General features: G+C 42.2%; 1 protein-coding gene across 1 annotated transcript in view; it reads right to left on the bottom strand.

The window, feature by feature from the left end:
• The window catches only part of LOC149192916 (uncharacterized), a 194,144-nt gene extending 169,584 nt beyond the window's left edge, over positions 1–24,560 (bottom strand). Inside the window, exons 1-2 of the mRNA XM_089404726.1 lie at positions 24,009–24,560; positions 23,661–23,891 (exon numbers count right to left, since the gene is read on the bottom strand). Coding sequence (XP_089260852.1) covers positions 23,661–23,891; positions 24,009–24,431 — 654 coding nt within the window. The 5' untranslated portion in view covers positions 24,432–24,560. The remainder of the gene's footprint in view (positions 1–23,660; positions 23,892–24,008) is intronic.
• Between the last annotated feature and the right edge of the window lie 235 nt (positions 24,561–24,795).

The following is a 24,795-nucleotide window of genomic DNA, read 5'->3' as shown; positions in this document are numbered from 1 at the left end:
CATCCTGGATCAACTGGTATCCCTCCTATATCGATGTGTCTATCACTCTATGAGGGAATGCACTAAGATGTGAACCACTCCTCCTACACCACAATGCAACCCTGCACACCATTGTGCACCACTGCACACCTTTGTGCTCCTCCGCATACTGTTTTGCACTATTGCATACCCCTATACACCCCTGGATATCAAGGTCTAAGACTGAGTCCATAGGCAACATCTCACATCCTGTCAGGATCGCCATCTCTACTACCACTCTACTGGTAAGCCCTCCACGATGTGAGTTATATCTCCTCATCTTCCCAGATAGACCTAAGCGGCCTAACTCCTCACATGCTAACGGGAATGATACTACTGTTCCTAGCCTCAGTGGCTCATGCGTCCCATATGCCAATAAGAGAGCACTGTCTCCATACAATGCCTTGTCTGATAGCTTGTTGATGCCACCTCCTACCAACTCCTGCCAGAGTAAGCTAATCACCCTGTGACTCCATGCAAATCAATATGTCAAGAAAACTCATGAAATTTGTCTGCTACCCTATCAAACCATCCCATCACTAGTGCTAGGTCAACTGTACCATCCAGGTCGTAGTCAACCGGCATATGTGGGAAATGATAGATAGTCCCACCCAGATCCCAATGCCAGTCCGGGCTTCCGGTATCCATAGTGCCTGGAAGCTCCTGTTGAGCTACACCCGAGTCCACCACCATCTCTATAGCCCACTCCCCCGGGTACCAACTCAGAATCTCTCGCCATCCAACCCCAAGAGACGGATCGAATGCATGAACTCCCACACATAGAACAACCCTAACATGCGGATGCTGCACCCTGTGCAACTCAGGTCGTCTCATCCCGCTACCCAGGTCAACACATGAGATCTGACTAGGTAGTTTCGTCTCTCTCTCTCCAATGGGCAAAGGTGACCCAATAGTGCTGCTAGCCCCATCTATGTATGCCTGAAGAGGGTTGCTCCGACTCTCCAATGTGCCCTCTAACTATACCATTAGGGAATCCAATCGTTCCCCAACATAAGACAGCTTGGCCGCTAACTCGGCACAAACTACTCTCATGCCCTCCAGCTCCTCATTTTGCAGCAGAATAGCCTCTTGTACTGACGTGGCCTTCCTTTTTAATGCTAGAAGGTCAGCCTGAAAATGATGACACTGTTGTGTGTGACCATTGTCTAATACCTTTATATCTCCTGGCGCCCCATCAAGGGTGGATACATCTCCTAGCACCTCACCCATCCGTTGTGTGTTGTTATCACCCAAAAACCCAGACATGACCCGATCACCACATCAACAAATGGCACTACTAGGTATGCTCTACTATCTCCACTAAGATGTCAACTGGCACAATCAAGGAAGTCTCCAACATGGGTGACCCCTGCGTCACACTAGGTGTATCTACTTGCTCCCCACAAGCCTGTGTAGATGGCTGCACCCCCACGGCCAGTGCAACTCTAGTGTCTTTTTTGTAAGAAAGAGGATAGATCTAGTCCGACACTTCATCAACTGAGTCAAGAATTCGTGCATATTAAATCCCCCTAGAGCCATGGATTGTCTATGGTTTAACTCGACACTTATACATGCACAAATCTTCCCTGATCTAGTTGGTTGCCCCATAGCTGGCCAAGATCACAGCTTTGATACCACTGTAATATTCCTAATTGGAATTTAACAGCTAATACCAACCAATGGACTAGGAACAGTAAATAAACTGGAACTCATACACAACAATTAAAACACTAAAATGTCCAACAACACAATCTAAGCCATTTTATTTAATTTATGATAAAAGAGTACATAAAATGAGCTGAAGTTTTGGAACTTGGGCCTGCTATGCAAGCTATGCAAACTCCATGTAGTACAACTCTGATATGGAGGAAATACTAGCCCAAACTGGTATTGCTCACTACCGAGAAAATTACTATTACTGTTGTTAGAATGGAACTGAAGATTTTGCCCTGAAGAATGCTCGGATCAAACTGAAATTGCAGCCACGGACTCCCTCCAAAACCCCAGAAATACTTAGAAAGGGTTTGGCCCCACTCCAAGCCAAAACTGAGCTCACCAAGTGATGCAGATTCCCTAGCTAACTAGCAATTCGCACTGCTATTAGAATGAAGATTTCAGGACCGAATATTGCCCGAAATTTTCTGTAAACTTAGTCAAAGACTCCTCCCAATAAACCCACAAAAACACAGAAAGGGTTTGGGTTGAATCCAACGTGCCCTGGTGACCCCAAGAAATGTGTATGGTTCTAACTAGTTGAAAAAACGCCCTGTAGAAAGAATTTTGTTATAGAAGGCCAATCAATTACTGGAAAAATTTCCTCCAACCTCGGCAAATCACTTCTCCAAGCCTTTTTATTTCTTCTTAGCCCAAACTCCCCAAATCTCCTTGTCAAAATGTTTGTGCAGTGGCTGTCTAGAAACCCCTGAAATAGATAAATCCGGCCCTCCAAAATGCAGCACTCTTGGCCCTGCAAATCACCAAGGAAAAACTCGCCCTCCCTATGGATAAATCTCTGCAAATTCTCCGGCCAAAACTCCATTGTTTGATAGCTTCTCTCAGCCCCTTCGAATTTCCTTCTACACCCTAAGAGAAGCATGCTCCAGCTGGAAATGGTTTGCAATGTAACTCCTAGAGAAGTCCTAAGATGGACTCCTTCTTACTTCCCTAGGGTGACACTCGAAGTTCAGTGTTCACCGAAGGTAGAGGTGGAATTCCCGCTCAGAAATTCCTTGTGCTAAACAACACGGTTGTCTTGGCTAAGCAGATCAAGAGAACTAATGTTGAAATTGTACAATGACCAAAGATAATCCACAAAATGAGTCCATGCTCCTTTAATAATTTCTCCTCATGCCTCTAGACTCCTTTTTTAATATTATTTTATGGTGGGGGGCATTTTCCACTAAGTCACTTTTGCTGCCATTTAATAAAATAATTATTTGCCACTATTCTTCGATAAAATAATACTAGCCACCTTTCTCCAATAATATTTGCCCCTTTTTAATTAATATTACTAAAATTGGGCAAAACTCCCTAGTGACTCATGCTCACAAAATTGGGGATATTACACTCAACTTAAGGACAGAGCTCAAACTAGCATAGACAAGGCAAAGTGTGTCCTCCAAAGACCTATCTAGGGCACAAGTGACCTAGGGTTTAGTGAATAAGCAATGATAACAGGCTTACCAAGGTACACAAGGCCAAGAAAAGGCTTGATAAGATGAATATGATCAATGTTTGGGACAACAAGGCTCCAAAAAGCCCTAAGTTGAAGCCTAGGACTAGATTACATTTTACCTTAGGGAAAAATTGCCTAGGGCTTATGATGTCAACCCTAAAATGGAAGATTTTACCATGGAAATGGGGTGATTTTGAGGCAATGAGTCAGAAAACACAAGTAGAAACCTTCCAAAGGCACAACACACCTACCCAGTTGAATTTTTCATAAACCTAGCCTAGCCACTTGCCTTCAAGGGCCAAAAAAAAATTTAAAAGGAAATTTTGATAGGGAACTAGCAACCTCTCCAGATATATGCAACAATTTGCAAGCCACATATATCAGGAACTCATAGTTCAACCTAGGATCGAGACGTCCAGATACCACCGGAACTGAAGCCGAGATCCCAGACTCCAACAGGACGCCTATCCTTCCAGCCTTACTATGATGGGCCACATCTACGGGGACTTGAACCCAGGTGGATGGGATGGCAAACCACCATCCCTACCACTCAAGCTAAGCACCCATTGACTTCAAGGGCCGAAATTTTGAGGAGAGAGAAGAATTTGTTTTAAAGACATTCTTGTGGTGTGATCACCTATGTGGAAAGGCCCGTGCTTGATCTTGGGTGATGGAGTCTAGAGGGAGATCCACTTATGAAAAATAAAACCCCAAAATGGGGTCGAGGATAATGAAAAACCCTAGTTTTCATACCCTAGCTATCATTTTATGAGGGAATAAAGTCATTGAGGAGAGCTTAACATGAAGAATCACAAGAGATTGTCACACAAATCTTAAAGGGTAATGCACATTGCATACAATACATTGTTAAGATTTCATAGAAAAATATTCAATAAAACTATCACATAGAAACCCTAACAATATCCATTCCATGCAATAGCCATAAAGATATTCAACAACATACATTAATTACAAGAAAATGCATGAATCAATCCTTTATTATTCCAAAATGATGTCTCCAAAGCAAGAGAATGTATCCTAAGCAAATACTCCACAAAACATCACATCTCCATAAGAAACAAGTCTTTTCAGCTAGGTTGAAATCTTTCAAAGAGGTTGAATTGATCCATAACTAATGATGAACAATACTGATCCTGGTGGATATTGGTGGCCACCAGCCAATTCCACCTGGACCCCCACCATTGCTACATTCAGTTTTTCAGTTTCCTCAATTGTAGCACAGTTTACTATTTTTAGCAGTTTTTCGGGTCCTAAACTTTCGGAGCCGTTTTGAGGCCCTAAACGACGTCTTTTTGGAAATCTACCACGAGCTATTTTTTGTTTAAAATCGTCTTTTTTGTCGTAGTCCTCAAAGAGATCTTTCCAACGGTTATCATGCGCATCAAACGGAGATAATATGACCAAGTCGTGACCCTGAGAAGTTGGCTATCCAACTCACCCCAATGGGACCCATAAACTCTTGGTGTTACATCTCCTCGAGTTAGGGTTTTGGTTGTTTAGGGTTTCCTCTTATTTTTCAATAATAAAAAGGCCCTTGAGCCTCATTGTAAGGTAGTTCAGAGGCATGTAGCCGCCACATCTCTTCTTAGAGATAAGCTACCATCGCCCTAGCTGGTGTATTTCCATTTCTGTTTGTAAGCATATTTTAGAATTTTACATTAATGAAATGAAGTATTATTTCCGCTGCATCTCTGTGTTTATGGTTATCTCTGTAATTTGTTGTGTTCCTGTTTAAATCTGGATCAGTGATATCAGAGCAGTCTGCTTTTGTTCTCTGTTTTTCTTTGCATGTCCCGAACGAAGTCAGGATATAAGGAGTTAGGGCTTGAACTGGTTGAACCTTTGCAAGACCAGCCTCGCAAATCCCGACGGCGTCCCATGGCGGATGAAAAGAAAGACGAGGGGGCAGGAGATCCTATCAAAATCTTGCTTGAAGAAGCCCTCGAGCGACAAAGGAACGCGATGATGGACAGCTTTGCCCGAATCCTTCAGCGGCTACCCAGGAGAGACGCATCGGCTTCCAACAGCTACTCTGGAAATGCCACACCGTTTAAGGTACAAGTTAATTTTGAAATCTCCATATTCGATGGTCAGATAGACGCAGATGCTGTCAATAAATAGTTAAATCTGAAAGAGGGTTATTTTTCTGTTCATGATTTTTCCAGTCGGGAAAAGATTATTTTCTCTTTTCTCAAAGCAGCCCCCCCACGTCAAGGACTGATGGGAAACCTACTGCCAGCAGAAGGATGAAAGTACAGGCTCACTATTTTCAGCCGCACCCACTTGGAATTCATTCCAAGATGCCATCAAGGAGCAGTACTACCCTGTCGGAAGCTATGAGGATCAATACATAAAGTGGACCACGTTGCGGCAAGGAAGGGACCAAGACGTGCCGGAGTTTACCAATATTTTCCATACCCTTCGCACAAAGTTGGGTATCAAGGATTCGAAGCACCATTTGGTACTCAAATATCGCGGCTGCTTGCACAAGTACATCCAGGAAGAAATAGAATTCCTAAATATCTCCTCACTCGACACAGCATACCGATATGCTGTCAAGGTTGAGCAAAAGTTTAAACAGAAGAAGCGAGACTTTAGATCTGCGAATCCGAAGCAAGGGAAAGGTGCCCCCAAATCGCAGAACAAAGGACAAAGCCAAGGCGGGGTGGCACAAGACAAGCCGCCAAAGTTGCAAGCAAAGAACAGCGCCGCGAAGCTGAAAAACGACACGAGAAAGTGGTGTGAGTTCCATGAGAGCTCCACTCACAACACAAGTGAGTGTCGGGCCAAGCAGTCACTGGTGGCCGAGCTAAAGGTTTCAGAATCAGATGCATGTTCCCACTCTGAGTCAGAACCCGACAAGGAGAATGACAAAGGGAAGCAGATTATCAATGCGGAGCCGAACGCCACCGTTGCCACCACGAAGATCCAGAAGGAGGAACCCGAAGATCCAGAGGAGGAGGAGTGTCTCTTCCACTCTCAGATGTGGGTAAGGGGCTCCCCGCTACAGTTCATTGTCGACAGTGGGAGCCAAAAGAACCTCATTTCGGCAGAGATCGTGAAGCGGCTGGGCTTACCGACCACAGCACATCCACAACCGTACACCATAAGATGGCTTCACCAAGGACAGGATCTTCTCGTGAGCCAGCAGTGTCGCCTTCCACAACATCAAGCCCTTCACGGATGAAGTACTGTGTGACATTGCTCCCCTTGAAGTTTGTGATGTATTATTAGGACAACCATACTTGTGGAAGCGACATGTCGTGTATGAATCAAGGCCCCGTGTTGTTATTGTTACTTTGGGAAATAAATTGTACAAGATATCGGAGGTAGCACCGCCTACCGCCATCTCTCTAGTTACTGCAAAACAATGCAGTAAGCTCATTTCCAAAACCGGGAAATTTGTTTTCCTGATGATACGCCCTCAAGGAAAGAAGATGATGGTGGCCACAACCTCCAGACAGGGCCCCTCCGCACGACAACTACAAATGGACAAGGTTGTGGAGGAGTACGAGGACATCTTCACCTCCCCCGTAGGGGTTCCTCTGCACTGTCAGGTCAAGAACTCCATCGATCTGACCCCAGGTGCGCCGCTGCCCAATGGACCAATCTATCGGTGCTCCGTTCTAGAGAACGATGAAATCAAGAGGCAAATTTAGGAGCTGCTACAGAAAGGTCACATCCGTCCGAGTTCATCGCCCTGTGGTAGCCCAATCATGTTAGTACAGAAGAAGGATGGGCCTTGGAGACTCTGTATTGACTATCGGGCACTGAACAAGATCATTGTTCGTAATAGGTATCCGATCCCACAGATTTATGACCTCCTGGACCAATTGAAGGGGGCAAAATATTTCAACAAGATTGATTTGAAGTCAGGATATCACCAGGTACCAATTGAACCCTCCGATGTGTGGAAGATTGCCTTCAAAGCCAAGGAGGGCCTTTTCGAATGGTTGGTTATGCCTTTCGGATTAACGAATGCTCCTGCAACCTTCATGAGGCTAATGGATGACATCTTGTGGCCATTCACCAACTCATTTGTAGTGGTATACTTGGATGACATCTTGATCTTCAACCAGAGTTGGGAAGAGCACCTCCACCACATCCTACAGGTTCTCCAAACACTGCCGCAACACAAGTTATGTGCCAATTTGGAGAAATGCACTTTTGGCATCACCCAAGTTCGGTATCTGGGATACATTATTGATGAACAGGGGGTGCATGTGGATCCAGCCAAGATCCAATTCATTCGGGATTGGCCATCTCCAACCACTCTGACAGAGCTCTGTAGCTTTCTAGGTCTTGCCAACTTCTACCGCAAGTTCGTGTTGGGATTTTCTCATATCACTTGGCCCTTGAGTCAAGTCACCAAGGGAGGAGTGAAAGCAAAATTCTTTTGGTCTGAATCTCAACAGAAGGCATTCACAGAGTTGAAAGATCGCCTCTGCTCGGCACCAGTGCTCGCATTACCAGACTTGCAACAACCATTTGAGGTCGAGACAGATGCCTCTGACTATGCTATTGGGGCAGTCCTTACTCAACACGGGCATCCAGTGGCATATCACAGTGAGACAATTTCAAACACAGTCCGGAAGCATCCCACTTGTGACAAAGAGATGTATTCCATTGTGCAGGCCTGCCGACAATGGAAGCATTACATTTTGGGGAAGGAAACGGTCATCCACACAGACCACCGACCCCTGCAGTTCATACAGACCCAAGGGAAATTGCAGAATGATCGCCATCAGAAGTGGTCCACATACCTGCAACAGTTCCATTTGAATATCAAGTATAAGAAGGGCAGCACCAATAATGTTGCAGATTGCCTCAGTCGACCATCGATCATGGCATTAACCACCGTGCTCAACTCTTGTGGGCACGAGACTTTTGATTGGCCACTTCTCTACAAAAGCGACCCAGAATTCGGCCACACATACCAGACACTCTTGGAGGGTCAGCGTGTTCCAAATTTTCACCTCCAAGATGCCCTGTTATGCCACCTGGGTCACCTTTGTGTTCCTTCAAGCAAGTGTGCCAAGATGATTTGGGAAGCACACTACAGTCGGGTTGCTGGGCATTTCGGGGTCGAGAAAACGGTGGCAGTACTGCAAAAGTATTTCTATTAGCCGAATCTTCGACGAGATGTCGAGAAGTACGTCAGATCATGCACTGCCTGCGTCATTGCCAAATCAACCATCAAGAAGCAAGGCCTCTATACCCCACTGCCTACCCCTAGTCGACCTTGGGAATCCATCTCCATGGATTACATGTCAGGCCTTCCTTCCACTAAGCATGGAAACGACTGTGTTTTTGTGGTTGTCGACAGGTTCTCGAAGATGGCCATTATGGCGGCCTGCAAGAAGAATATCACAGCAGAAGCCACTACTAAACTCTTCTTTGAATGAGTGTGGGTACACTTTGGGATCCCATAGTCTATCATCTCAGATCAGGACAGTAGGTTCCTCAGTACATTTTGGTCCAGTCTCTGGTCGATGCTGGACACCAAACTCACTAAGTCCACAACCTTCCATCCTCAAATTGATGGCTAGACAGAGGTTGTCAACAGGATGATCGTACACATTCTGCGCATGTACAACTCAAAGCATCCACGCACATGGGATGAGAGCCTCCCCTATGTTCAGCACAGCTACAACCGGGCTCTCCACAACCCTTTTCAGGTGGGCTTGGGATTCCAGCCACTATGTCCCATTGATGTGGCCATGCCATTTGCAGCTACTCACACAGATTCGGCTCATGTCCAGTCCGAAACAGATAAGGAAAACAACTTCATTGAGCACATCCAACATATTCGCCAGCAGGTCCATGACATTCTGGAGAAATCAAATGCCAAGTACAAGCAGCGACATGATCAACATCGAGTGCCACACAAGTTTCAGGTGCGCGACAAAGTCTGGTTGCATTTGCAAAAGGAATGCCTTACCAGAGCCTATCGAAAACTCAGACCACTCCGATATAGTCCTTACACCATTACTAGACACATCCGACATTGAAAAACAGCTCACACCCACAAAGTTGAATCCAGATTGCATGGAACAAGCTGCAACTGATCGGATCATGGACACACAGATCAAGCACACTCGCCAGCAGAATATCCAACTGTATCGAGTTGTCATAGCAGGGCAACTCCTTCACCAAGGCAAGTGGCTCACCAAGGACCAAGTTCAGCAGAAGTTTCCTCATCTCATGGAAGAACTCAACACAATGGGGACCATTACTTCCTTAAGGGGGAGGAATGATCCAGGTGGATATTGGTGGTCACCCGCCAATTCCACCTGGACCCCCGCCATTGCTTCTTTCAGTTTTTCAGTTTCCTTCATTGTAATACAGTTTACTATTTTTAGCAGTTTTTCGGGTCCTAAACTTACAAAGCCGTTTTGAGGCCCTAAACAACGTTTTTTTGGCAATCTACCACCAGCAATTTTTTGTCTAAAATCGTCTTTTCTGTCGTAGTCCTCGGAGAGATCTTTCCAACGAGTTATCATGCGCGTCAAACGGAGATAATATGACCAATTCGTGACCCCGGGAAGTTAGCTGTCTAACACACCCCAACGGGGCTCATAAACTCTTGGTGTTACATCTCCTCGGGTTAGGGTTTTGGTTGTTTAGGGTTTCCTCTTATTGTTCAATAATAAAAAGGCCCTTGAGCCTCATTGTAAGGCAGTTCAGAGACATGTAGCTGCCACATCTCTTCTCAGAGATAACCTACCATTGCCCTAGCTGGTGTATTTCCATTTCTGTTTGTAAGCATATTTTAGTATTTTACATTAATGAAATGAAGTATTTTTTCCGCTGCATCTCTGTGTTTATGGTTATCTCTGTAATTTATTGCATTCCTATTTAAATCCGGATCAAATACAAATGAGGTGACCTCTATTTATCTGAGGTCTACCTCAACAAATTTATGACTAATAAAGCCGCTACATTTTGACACAAAATAACCTTGGGCTACAAGCCAACCCACTAGCTAAAAACAAAATAGACCATAATTGCCCACACGTGTGAGTCGTAGCCTCCAAAAGTGATGACATCATGCCCTTTTAGGGCTCCAAATGTCAAGTCAAGGTGTGATGGTGTGAAAATGTGTCATAGTGCTAGAATCATCCAAAATTTGAGGAAGGCCCCTCAAATCCTCCTTTGGGGTCCCAAGTCCAGCTAGGGTGCCATCATGTCATCTCCATGGGTCTCCAACTATCAAAATAGGGGCTCCTCTATCCAATGTTAGGGCTTCTCCACATGCAACAAGCCCTCTCAAGTCTCTCAATGGCAGACCAACCTCATCCGGGCTCTGAATCAAGTCTTGCCTATTAGGTTATGTCAAGGCTAGCCTGGTGGCATGTTGGGTCCAGTGGTGTCATCATGAAGAATCCTCAATGCTAGGTCAAAGTAGACCAACATCCTGGGTACTGAAGGTGCTCTGGGACATGTAACATCTGCTCAAGTCATTAGGAGGCCCAACTCTCTCAACGTTGCATCTGTTAAGCCATCTATCTCTCTAAAGAGACCTAAGTACCTATGGAAAGGGTGCCCTTAAGGCCTCGACCACTGTGGACCACCTAACAAAAACAACATGAACTCAAGTGAAAGCAACCATCCATTAGAGACTAAGACCATATATGCATCTAAGTGGACCAAAATTGAATGTTAAGGGCATATTAATATTTCAAACAAGGATCACCTTTTGATATCTAACTACACCAAGTCCTATAAAGGTGTTCCCTTAATAGAGGTGGCTAATGGTCAACCCTCTTAGGTGCTTCCAACCCTCAAGGGGGAGTGGCATTTCCAAAGTCAACCCCTCAATCAATAGGTATTAATGTAGATGTATGATGATGGAGGGGAAAGGCTTCATGGCCAAGTGCCATGGTTAAGGGGACCATCTAATGTGGTGTCCACATCTTGAGTGTATGAATGTAAAGGAGGGAGCAATTATGGTTGCATGAGTTACCCTGCTCGTCCTGTCTTTTCCACACCTCTTGTGGGCCTTTTACTTCTTCTTATTAATGTTTTGTATTATCACATATAGCTCAAGGGTTAGAGCTTGCTATTTATGCTGTAGCATTTTTATTACCCCCTAAGATGAGACAATTCATCACTCATCAGGGTTGGGACACACAAGGGTTCTTTTTTATGTAAAGGAGCATCATGTGCTCAAGAACCGGGTGACGACTATTGAGGAGGGGAGAGCTCATGCTAGGCTTTTTTCCACACGCTAATTTATGTCCCTAGCCATCTTTTACATTTTGATTTTCTTCTCTTCTTTTTTTTTGTGCCCATGATAAGCTTTTTCATTCATTTAGCTGGAACAACCTCTAAGGCAATGCTTTCTGGCCCTACTCAAGGAGTGTTATCATATTGGTGCCACATCCCAATGAACCAATGACAAGTTAGACCCGAAGAACGGATGTGGTATATGGGGCTTGTAATGTGTCATGGAAAGTGTCAAGTATGGTATAGGGATAATGTACACGCTATCTCAATCTGGGTTTTCCAAGTAGTGCCGCTTCTATAACCCCAAGGCCGTAAGAGAAGTCCCACTAGACTAGGGATAAAGATTAACCCCCTTGTAAGGTGAGAAAATAGATTTACAATCAAGATCGATCAATCTTTCGGATCACCCCTTTATCCATACTAAATGCCCAAACAAACAAGTATAAGCACCCAATTGCAAAATGATCCAAGTACCTTTTGAATAGTAGCCCACCTTCATTCAAGTGGTAATGTCAGATGGTGAGAGGCACATGGTTGATGCAAATGGTGGAGGCACATGGCATATCATCGTCAAATAGTGGTTGTCAAGAGCTGCTAGCTGGTTGTTTGTCTCATTGGTTGTCAAATGTCAGAGAAAAGTTTTCTCCTGTGGGGTTACCCATTTTGGTGGGTAACAAGTTCAAAGACTAAGGGAGAATCACTTGTGTCCCTTACAGGTTTGACCTAGGCATCCTACAATCTTCAAGGATAAATGGGGGAAGGAGGTTCATTTAGGTCACCTCAAAGAACTTAATGAAAAATCTTGTCCAAGGAAGATAATGAGATAAAAGTGTCAACAATTACTCTAGTGAATACTTAATAACCATTATCCATCAACATAAACAATATAAAGAACAACAACATACTCAATTTAGCATGGATCCATCAAAGTTCACCAATAAGCATCCAAGAAAAAAGAACCATTCACATCAACAAGTCCTCCTTCAGAGGTGACTCTACTTAGACAACCATAGCTCACAAGAGAAAAGAGATAGAAGGCAAGAGAAGAGAAGTCTCCACAATGTGCAATGATCCAAATGAGGAAAGCACTCCCTCTATTCATATGAGGTAACTAAGCACTATTCCTCTATAATAGGCTAATATCCTCTAAAAGCCCATATGTGCATAACATACATGATACAAGGTGGATAGATCAAGAAATACCCGAAGAAAGATGCCTCATCAATGAGTAAAAGATGCCATAATGCAATATGTCCACCATAAATACTCTCCTAAAGTCACCCATGTGAGTGAGTGAGTGAAATGTGTGACATCATCTTCAAACAAAGGTGATGCTCCAAAAGTTGTGTGTTCTCCATGAAAGGGTGCAATGTCTCATAAAAGGTCATGTCTCCTCATCCAAAATCACACCTCATCACCAAAACATGTCATGTCTGCTCATCATGCTAGGTCAACTCCAAAGTAGTCATACATCATCATCAAGTGAAACATCCCATCATAAGTGCAATACCCTCCAACTAGGGCATGACACCATCAAGGGAGAAGGTGCCATGACCCCTCTAAATGGGTGTGTTATCATCATCACATTCATCATTGTCAAGAGAAGGCTCAACGTCCATCGAATAGGTACAATACCATCATGGGGGTGTCATGCCATCTCCAAGGGATACAAGGTCAGGAGGAAGCCCAATGTCCTTAAGAATGGTCCAAATCATTATCAAAATTGGAGAACATCCTCAAGCATCATGGAGTGAGTGTAATCATCATCATCATGGTAAGAAGGTTCTCTCCATGATCGTGTGTCATCATTTGTGTGGTCTCCTATCATCATACATTTGAGGCACATACTTCCAAAACAACATAATAAGTGTGTCATGCCATATATAAGGGCCATTAGGTTAGACCACACCAAGAATCCTCATCAAAATCCACAATAGCACAATATTCAATACAATTTACAATCCTAAATATGGTATATACTACAACCATTACCTACCCCTATCACATGAAACAAAACCCGAGGAGGGAAATAGAGCCCAAAAGCTCATCAAGGGATATGTTGTTAATTTTTGCAACTGCGGTAACATTCCACCTTGGACAGCTCAAATGACTAAGATAATGATTACATTAAATTCCTCTTTTCGAGAGGACCAAAATCAACCTAAAGATCGCCCAATTTGGTTAAGCGGAAGTTAAGTTATGAATTATTTTATTCACATATGTATTATGGAATGGGTCAGCCCTAACCACATGAGTAACTGCTTGGGTCAGTCTTAACCCCAAGTGACCCCTCAGGAAATCCTATAAATAGAAGAGACCTCAAGATCACTTGGACACACATCTTCTCTTCTCTTTTGTCTTGGTTCGCACAAGTTGGACGAAAGGAGTTCGCTCAAGGGCCTGAAATCATAAGCGAAAGGTTCACTCTAGGTTAGGATCTTCTGGATCTCGGTCGCTAGCACAGAACTGGCCATTCTGGTCCATAGTTGCAGGCACAAAGGCTTATGGTAGCGACTATGACTTCAAAGACAGATCTGAGGTTTTTCGTCCTTAGTCGCAGGCATAGAGTGGGCAAGGGAGCAAATTTGGCCCTCTGGTCGCTCGGAGGCAATTTGGAGGGAGTGAATTTGGGTTTAGAGGGAGATTGGAAAGTTCTGGTCCCTGTCGCTCGCTTCAGGTAGCCCAGGGAGCGACTTTGTCATTACAGTCACTCGAATAGCACTGCGAGGGTGCGACTTTGCCTTTCTGGTGTAACAACCTATCTATAAAATAAATAAAAATAAATTATATTAATCAGTTAATAAAATAATAAAAATAAATTAAAGATAAAATATTATATTAAAAACAAACAAAAGGATATTAAATCAAAAATCAATATACCTTTAAAAAAAAGAAATATATATATATCACGTGACATGGGAAGGGTGTCACGAGAAGGTGAAGTAGAATATTTATATCACGTGACATGGGAAGGGTGTCACGAGAAGGTGAAGCAGTGGGTTGCAGGTGGAGGGAGCGACCACCACCAAGAAACAACATATAAGGAGCAGGGAACAATTTTGAGAGGGGGGAAGAAACAGGAGGAAAAATTGGCACACAGAGTTCATGAGAAACAATTGAGCCTTGCTTGTTCTGAGGTTTCTGGGCACGGGGGAACAGTCTGCTTCAACTAAGAAGCTTACTGGACTGAGTAAGCGAGGTTCTGCTCAGTTTGGCTAGGTGGTTTCGGTCTTTTGGTAACCGAAGCAGGAGCAGTTTGAGGCATCATCAACCATAGGATTACAGGTAAGTACTCTCATTGGTTCTATCAGTTAAATTTATAAAACTCAGGAATTTTTATCACAGGCTCATGATGTTTAATTTTAGAAGCCTTTATTGTTTCTGCAATGGCTGTAATATTCTATTATTTCATATTCTGTTCACAGGGAATAGTTGTTTAAATTATTCATTATTCTTAGTTCTTACATCTAGTCGCTCGAACAGCCCGGCAAGAGAGCGACTTTGGGTATTTACTGTTCTGAGCCATAGTCGCGAGCATAAAGACCTCCTGGGAGCAACTTTGCAGTTACAGTCGCTTGCATATTGTCTTCATGAGTGTGACCCTGGAGTTTTCAGTCGCTCACAAACAGTGTTGATGAGGGCGACCCAGTTTAGATCTAGGGTTTTGGTATCTCGGCATCAGCTGTCTTCAGTGATCTAGTAGATCTAGATTTCTCCGTTGTTGTAACAGATTTGTAGAATTGGTTTATTGTTACCTGCTGCTGATTATATGTATTGGGCTCATTGTACTCTCTTTTTGCTGCATCATTTGATGACGATCAAAGAAAAAGAAGATTTGCAACGGTTTTCCCCATAGTGGGTTTTTCCCTGGTCTCAGACCAATCCTGGTGTCTCTATGTGTGCATGCTTTCTTCTACTGTTCCTTTTATGTTCCGCTACATTGATGATGATGGTGATGTTGTTTCTTGCTATGTTATTGCACATGTTGATGTATAATGGCGTAGATCTGAATAACGTAATGATGATATGGGGTAAACTTAATGTATTTATGAAGAAATGCAACTATCATAGTAAAGAACAATGTTGCCCTAAGAAAAATTAACATGGTATCAGAGTTGGGTTGAAGAAAAGCCATGAAGATCACCCCCATGGAGACACTTTTGATGGAAGCAAGAAGAGGATGGTGGAGACCTAAAAGAATTCTAGGGTTTGAAGAAAACCCTAGGCATCTTGATGATTAGGGTTTGATGGATTATATGATGTTAGTGTTGGAGAGAAAACCTTGGTTTATGGAAACTACATGAGGTATAGTATGTTCAATGCTCAAGCACTTGTGGGAGATTTGTTGAAGTCCTAGATGGGATAATCCTTAGCAGATATGGTGCCTCCTTTTGTGATTCATATGATTATATATGATCTGATATGATATTTGATTTGATGTTTTGTATGAATAGGAAATAGCTGCTATTGAGACAACATGATGATGAGAGCAATGCTGATTGAGGACAATGAGCATACTCTTCCCACCCTGCCTGAGGTCCTAGGGTGAGGAATTGAGATAGAGGGATCCTATGGTTGAGGGAACTTTGGGCAATAGGGCAATACCCTATCTGTTACCCAAGGTTGAAGAATGTTGCTCCCCTATCTTTATAGGGTCGAAGAATGCTGCTCCCCTCTTGGTCTTTGCAGAGTATACCCCAGTCGACATCATACCCTCAAGCAGGCCAGCTTGATGGGAATACCGCTCCTCGTTTTGGCCAACGAGTTGAGAGTGTACTTGGGGTGTACAACCCAAGTTGATTATGATGCAGGTGTTCTACCATCGATGGGAAGATCAGTAGGCAATAGGATGGGTTGAGATAACCCGATATGATTCCGGGTTGAGAGTGTAGCTCCCCTATGAAATTCCAGGGTCGACCGTTTACTCCCCTATGTGATGAGGTATCCTATTTCTCGGTATGGGTGGAAGCTATTGCTCCCCGATGTGGTTCCAAGTTGAGACGTGCTCCTTGATGATATGCTCTCCGATGATGATGCGAGTCATAGATCTGACTCCCCGCTGGTGTTTCTGGGTAGTAGCCCGATGACATTTCCAGGTAGTAGCCTGATGATATTCCAGGTAGTAGCCCACTAGCAGAGATTCCAGATAGCAGCCTGATGGATAGAGGGTGGTAGATTGAGCTCCCCTCCGGTAACAAATTCTTCTTCTTCTAGATCCGAGAATGTTCAGCATATAAGCAGGAATAAGCAAAGGATAGATCGAGATGTACAATGATGATTTGTGATAATTAGACACTTGAGATGGACATAGCACGACGACTACATGACAGAGATGATCCGTGATGATACGTAATGACACTCGAAGATTCCAGAACGGCATATTGTTCGATGGACAGATATTGGCAAGTGGAATTCTCCCTAGTTGAGAGGGAGTGTTAATTTTTGCAATTGTGGTAAAATTCCACCTTGGACAACTCAAATGACCGATATAATGATTGCATTAGATTCCTCTTTTCAAGAGGACCAAAATCGACCTAAAGATCGCCCAATTTGGTTAAGCGAAAGTTAAGTTATGAATTATTTTATTCACACATGTATTATGGAATGGGTCGACCCTAACCACATGAGTAATTGCTTGGGTCAGTATTAACCCCAAGTGACCCCTCAGGAAATCCTATAAATAGAAGAGACCTCAAGATCATTTGAACACACATCTTCTCTTCTCTTTTGTCTTGGTTCGCACAAGTTTGACGGAAGGAGTTCGCTCAAGGGTCTGAAATCATAGGCGAAAGGTTTGCTCTGGGTTAGGGTCTTCTGGATCTCGGTCGCTGGCACAGAACTGGGCATTTTGGTCCATAGTCACAGGCACAGAGGCTTATGAGAGTGACTATAGACCCATAGTCGCAGGCACAGAGTGGGCAAGGGAGCAACTTTGGCCCTCTGGTCGCTCGGAGGCAGTTCAGAGGGAGCGACTTTGGGTTCAAAGGCAGATCGGAAAGTTCCGGTCCCCGGTCACTCGCTTCAAGTAGCCCCGGGAGCGACTCTGTCATTACAGTCGCTCGGATAACACTGTGAGGGTGCGACTTTGCCTTTCTGGTCGCTTGGACAGCCCAGCAAGAGAGCAACATTGGGTATTTACTGTTATGAGCCATAGTCGCAGCAATAGAGACCTCCTAGGAGCAACTTTGCAGTTACAGTCGCTCGTGTACTGTCTTCATGAGTGTGACCCTAAAGTGTTTAGTCGCTCACAGACAGTGTTGATGAGGGCAACCCAGTTCAGATCTGGGGTTTTGGCATCTTGGCATCAGCTGTCTTCAGTGATCTGATAGATTTGGTTTTCTCTGCTGCTATAACAGATCTGTAGATTTGTAGATCTGGTTTACTGTTTCCTGTTGTTGATTATATGTATTGGGCTCATTGTACTCTCTTTTCGCTGCATCATTTGATGACGATCAAAGAAGAAGAAGATTTGCAAGGGCTTTCCCCATAGTGGGTTTTGCCCTCGTCTCGAACCAATCCTAGTGTCTCTATGTGTGCATGTTTTCTTCTACTATTCCTTTTATGTTCCGATGCATTGATGATGATGGTGATGTTGTTTCTTTCGATGTTATTTCACATGTTGATGTATAATGGTGTAGATCTAAATAATGTAATGATGATATGGGGTGAATTTATTGTATTTATGAAGAAATGCAACTATCATAGTAAAGAACAATGATGCCCTAAGAAAAATTAACATATGTGAAGTGTAAGATGAGTATGGTCAAGGTGAAAAAGGAAGTGCTCATTGGTTGTCTTATACAATGTAAGGTCAATGAATATTCATCCCTTAAGTGTCTTTGTAGAGGATTTCCCTAATGCTTTGAGTTACCCTCTCCTCAGCACTATATGTCTTTCCACCCCTTTATTTTGCCTTTTAACTTTCTTTGCCCTTCCTCAATGTTTGATTAGGGCATCTTGCTTTTCCTTTCATAATGATCGTATATAAACACACATTTATAATCATGTTTAGCGGGTCATATGCAATTTCTCTCATGGGACATTGAGATATTTCATTAGCCCTTTTCTAGTAGATGCATTAAATGCATAGGACTAAAGGTGATGGCCTCATATGAGGGGGCATTGCTCACTTTGCCTTGGCTTTTATGGCATTATGTATCCCTTTTACTAATATTTTTCATTTTGACATTTCATAATTACTCTTTAACTTTCTTTTCATTCGCATCATCCTCCAGCTTATTAGCCCCTTCTCATGGGACTACTAAGAAGTGGACCTTTGGTAGGGAACATGTACAATTCAACCATGAATTGGAGTATGAAGGAAAGAGGGAAAATGTTATGTATGGTGCGGATATGGACACAATACCCCTTTTAGGGACTTCTTAATATCACAACTGGCTCCAAGAAATCCCACACTTCACTAGAAAAGGGTGATGGCCTCCGATTGAACTAAAAACAAGATAGAAGGCACAAATAAAGAGTGTCTTGATCCATTAAACAAATCTCCCAACAATCAGTTGGATAACCCCTATATATGAAAATAGCACGCATTATGAACAATAGAAATAATGTTCCATGTGAGAATGTAGCACCATATCCATCTAACCTCAATGATAGCTAAGCAAGGCATCAAAGGCATCAAATGCACTGTGGAAAAGTGAAGAACATATATAACTACAGGCTGGAAATTTTCATCATAGGAGAAAATTCTTCTCCTATGTTTACCTATGCATGTGGATGGGTAACAGTTCCCTATGATGTATGCTTTGAATGCACCATTGGCACATAGAGATCAAGGTTATGGGTTGTTGATGTACAATGACAAGAAATGCGCTGAGTGTTTGAATACTGCTTTTGATGTCCGTTGGCAGACACATCTAGTATTTACATGAACACTATTCTACTCGTTGTTTGAGCTTCACCACTGAGTGTTGTTATACAATACTTAATAACTGAGGCTTAAGTCCTAGCACCTCTTCTCATTCTTAAGCACTAATCATGTGTTAAGCATCAGTTACATTATCATACACTAGCGGCATAAGTCTAACCTTCTTTCATAATATACCTGAGCACATATGAATTAATGATGCTAGATATGTGAAATGGTTTCTCATTTGCTTGACAACACAAATGCACCTCGAATCACTGTTGAATGAGCATATCTCAACCTGAATTAATGATGATAATATGCTAATGCACTGTTGATATTTGATGTAACTTTTCATCATTGTTTAGTGCCTAGTTCTTGATCAATTTTAAGAATAAATATACGACATCATTGCTCAAGGAAGTTCTTCATTTTTCTGTGGTCAAACTTTGCATGTAATAATATTGCTAAAGGCTTTTTTAATATGAAACTTGTTGCTTGCATGACAAAGATTGTGGATTGTTTTACAGACAAAGATTGATGTTGTTTTCGGTATGTTTTCACTACAATTTCTGTCAGCATATTATCTTTTGTAGCTTTTACTCATGGTGGTGTAGTTCTATTCTAAACACTACAATCTTGAAACGGGGTAGCATCTTTAGATTGGCTTCATGATAACACTGAATATTGATATGTGATTCTGTCTTGCATTGAAATATTTGAAAATTTTGAGTTCCGTGGTATGAATTGAACAATTTGACTGGTTTGTTGAGCAGAAATCTCTTTCGTTTCCACGCAGTACTTAAATGAGCTATTGTTTTACATTGAATATCGTCCCAATTTATTCACATTGATAAGTTGGTATTCATACTGCCAAAATATTTTCCTACATCTTTTTTGAGATTGAATATCAAATTGTCTTCGTCAAGCTTAGCTAGAGGAACTTGCCCTTTTTACTGCTCGACCTCACTTAGCTTATCCCTTAAGGAAAACCCTCTTTTGGTTAGGAACCTATGTTCCTTAGCCATAAAGCAAGAGGCAATGCCACCAAGGAGACAGCAGGTGGTAGCTTGCCTGATAGTTGCTCCTTAGTTCTCCCACTAGGATTAGCACTTTTAGCTTTTGGTGAGAGTACGAGTCACAACAGTAGGGACAACATCAACCACTATTACATGTGGAAACTCCTAAGATAAAAGGCATTTCCTAGGACACTAAGGGAGGATTATGTAATGTGATGGATGCGAGGTTAAGGCCAATAACTTCGTGAGTTGACTCTCATAGCCACATAAGGTTGGTTAAAGATATTCATCAACATGAATGCCTTTAAAGAGAGGATACACTTAGCATTGAGTACCGTTGCTTAGCCATTTTTCTTACTGCCCCTTTTCTTTACTTTTCCTTTATTTGACCAATCCCTTTCTTAAGATATGCATTCTTCCGCATGGAACTTGGGGCATTGTATCTTTTCACAATGTGGCATCTTTGGATTTTTACTTTGGTTTCATCAGCCTTGGGCTTCTGACCCTTTAGATGAGGCTTTCCTCATGGGACTATTAAGAATGGACCTTGCTATGACATATGACAAGCCAACAATGAGAGGGAATATGGAATACATGCACGTAAATGAAATATGGTCGGGGGTAATGGATGCACTACAACATCCTAGGTCTCTGGCAGTACAACTCAACCCAAGAGTGACAACACTCATCTAAAGGAAGACTATGATCCACCATTGAAGGCAAATAATAACAAAATAGAGCATTATGATCCTAAATTAAAATTCAACAATGTTCATGGTGGTCATGACAATATATGAAACACTATCACCATGCATGAGCAAGAATAAAAGATATGACAGTATCCAATACATTAAGCCTCATCATCATAACCATCAATAGAGTGCTGAGGTGCTCTCATCATGTGTACAGCATCATCATCACAATGCCAGATCAACTGAACCATGCTAGCATCATCATAAAATCATCGAGGGTGGGCATATCCACTATGTGGAAAAATAATCATGCAACAAGATCTCCGACATATGTGCTCTAAAAGACGAATTTGAAGTGCTCATGACCAAGTGCGAACTGGAACATCATGCCACAGGGAGAGTGGTGCTTGTGTTGAAATCTCTAGCATGTGACAAGAACCACATAGTTACCTCTAATACATTATGAAGAGTAGAAGGGCGCTTTCTCAATCAGTTTCCTAAAGTAAAAAGGAGGTCCTGAAGCAACTAAAAGAGAAAAGAATTATTAACAAGCCAGGTATGCATGCACGCATCCTAAGTATATACCATTTTAATCAACGTTCCATTCCATTACTTAGAGAAAAGATGGAGAAATCATAGAAATGCAAGATGAATTGACCAAAGCCAGAGCTCGTATCAGGTTCCTAGCCACCACTGACATGATGAAGATTGAAGAATTCCTTCAAACCTTCCAACAGTTATTCCCAAGGCTGCAGAAGTAAAGATGGTTTTTGAAGTTGTCAACTTTTCTTGGAGGGGAGCTCATTAAAGTTGGAGATCCAGAGAGAAAGGCCTTTTCCCACCTGGCAGTGCTGGTATTAAGTCACCCTTTTATGTCATTCATTTGTCTTTTATTTATGCATGATCTGCCGTGTCTTCTGTTGCCTTGTGTTCATTTTCTCAGTCTACCTGTGTATGTCATTCCAAATCTTGTAATGGAAGAAGATCCATATTGGTCGTGTTATTTGAACATTATCCAGACATTCAAAATATTTTTCAGTGTTTCAGTGACCGCCTTCATGCTCAAGCTCAATCTGTTACTGAACTTTGATAAATGGTTTTATATTCCTTTGGGACTTAAGAAATTTTGGACCTATTTTGAAAATCAATGATATTTAAGCTTCTTCCCTTTACCAATATCTGTATTGAGTGGTTATATGAATTATAACTTCTTTTATATCATTTTTCTAGCATCGATTGAGAATGAATCTTCAATAGGTTGCCATTAAATCACACGGAAGTTTCTCCTTAGTTACTTCTATTTTTATGTTGTCGAATGCTGATGGAAAATTCCATGACATGGCATGGTCATGCCATGACAGGGTAATGACATAGCAAGGTGACCATTAACTTATGAAGAAGAAAATGTTGACATCATCATGCAGATTGTTGACATCACAATGGTGAGAGGAGGCTTGCTGTTTAATCATACTTTCCTCCTGTACAACCTTCAGTAAAACGACCACGATATTTCAACCATAGCTCCAATTTGAAAAATTAAAAGTGTATCAGGAACTAGATTCCGAGGGTATGCAATCATGTATGATGAAATGCCTGTGTTAGTTTCTGAATCTGATCTGCGATTTAAACGTTGTGGTCTTTCCATTTGATGGGCTACAATGTTGCTTAACTCTCTGGCCTCTTTCTTCTGATTTTTCCTCTGGTCTTCCCCCATCAAAACCACCACAAAACATCCACGAACAACATCCATAAGTGTGCCTATCAGGACAAATAGCACTGATGAGCCTGTCCGAAATGGAACTCAACGACCATTTCTTTATCTTGTTAATCTAGCGTGATTTAAAAATGAGATGTTGGGAAATTGTAATTATACACGCATTGAATCCTTATATGTTTTCAGTCCTCTGTAAATATTATTTGAAAACCTGTCTGCAGTTTTTCTGGTTATTGTTGGTGTAAGAGTCAAACTCTTCTGAGTTTTATCTCTCTTTATATTGAAAAAGGCTCAAAAGAAATTGAGGATAGTGCACGCAGTTATATTTCCTGTACAATTTTTTGGGTGTAAGTATTCTTTGGTTATTAGAAATAAATAAGGTTAAGCTAATCACTCCTAAGGCGGAGGAAGTTCAGAATTCCATCATTGTTATGCAGTTTGTGCACTGACAGAGCCTGGAGAAGAGTATTCATCAGCAGTCCACAAACCAATGAAGTGCCTGATAATCATAGAATTTCCCTTTGAACCATAAGCTTCACCAGCTTGGATTTTATTTATTTATAAAACGATCAAAAGAGAGAAACAATTAAAAAAAAGACCTGCCTGCCCTTTGGCTAGGATTCAGCAAACTAACCCTGCTTAGCACTCTAGCTTTGTTGACTTGTGAAAATAATAATGGGCAGCTAGGCAAAATAAAACAACCTATTGTAATGCACCAAATCTATACCTCCCGAGTCCTGAGGTAAAATTTTCCACTAATTTCAACTTTCAAACAATACCAAATTCGAATGTGTGGCCTTATCCTTGATGGTCAATTTTAAGCACAAGCAATTAACATGACAAAGAGTTAACCATGTCTGTCAACATCCTAGCGCAATTATTAGCAATCTAGTTATTCACTAAAATGGGAAGAGAATGAACAAACCGAATAGTTTGTTGAAATGACTTGCTTGTCTAAGGTTGATTCTACAGAAATGGTGAAATTGTAAAGCACAAATGCAATCACTCCCGCTATAACTGCCCCCAACAAGGTCTGAATTGCTGAAGGAGAGCCTTCTAGCTTCACTTCCTGGCCAGCCTTCAGTTTTTTCAGGGATTTCAGGGCTTCCGACTTGGCTTCTTCTCTCACACTTTCAACCCCTGAAGATCGAAATTTCTGCCTCAAAATACAGTAAATCAAATCCATGCATTAGACAGCTTCCTTCTCCCCAGTGACAGAATTCATTACTATAAAAAGTCCATTGATATGATAACATGTCAGCTAAGCTAATACCATTTCAGTGGCTCTTTTGGCCCTTCTTTTCACGGAGCGATAGAGGAGAACCGCAATGGCACCTGTGAGCAGAACGCTGGCTGTTTTTTGCAGTGGAGAGGCATCCGGAACTTCAAAGGGATTAAGTCCCTGCGGTAATTCAATTGGCCCTTCTTCTTCTTCTTTGTTACCAGTATTTTCTTCGGCAAGATCAAACAAATGCCTCCCACCATTTCTAACGACATTAATGCAGGAAGCCCTCCTGTCCACTGTAAGGGAAGATTCCCGTGACAGAAGAGCAATGTTGGGTGCGGAAGCCCTGGTGGATCTGGCAGCTATGTTGGCATAATAATTTGCAGGTGGCAGTTCACCACATCTGATTACGTAGCTTGGGTGTATGAAGAATCTGTCTAGGCGACCTGAGGAGAGAATTTGGAAATCCATGGTCGCTCATCGAACTGCGGTGTACTGGCAAGAGGATAGACAATTGTTAAAAGCAACGTGTGGATTCGGAATGATTTCGTATCTTGTTAGTTTCCCTTTTCCCATTTTAAATTTTGAAGCGATTGTAGTGTGAAGATTCTTCATTTTATATCAGTGGCTGAGTTAATCTTTTGTTTTTGGTTTTTCTAGTTAATCGGTTTCATAAAGTAAGGTTTAAATTTCAAGCCAAGGGATAACAGTGTTATCCAAGTGATTTAAATTCTCATATAACAAATGGATTTAAAATAATTAAATATTAATAAAAAATGGCTGCAAGGTAGTCGCGTTTTGGTATTTTTCCATCCTCCGCTAGCTTCCTCGAGTG

The sequence above is a fragment of the Pinus tabuliformis genome, chromosome 2_2 (genome assembly GCF_031772625.1).
Source record: "Pinus tabuliformis cultivar Carrire ecotype Pingquan chromosome 2_2, CPIR1, whole genome shotgun sequence".
Taxonomy (NCBI): Eukaryota; Viridiplantae; Streptophyta; class Pinopsida; order Pinales; family Pinaceae; genus Pinus; species Pinus tabuliformis.
Note: the sequence above shows the minus strand (reverse complement) of the source record. Positions and strands in the feature narration are given on the sequence as shown.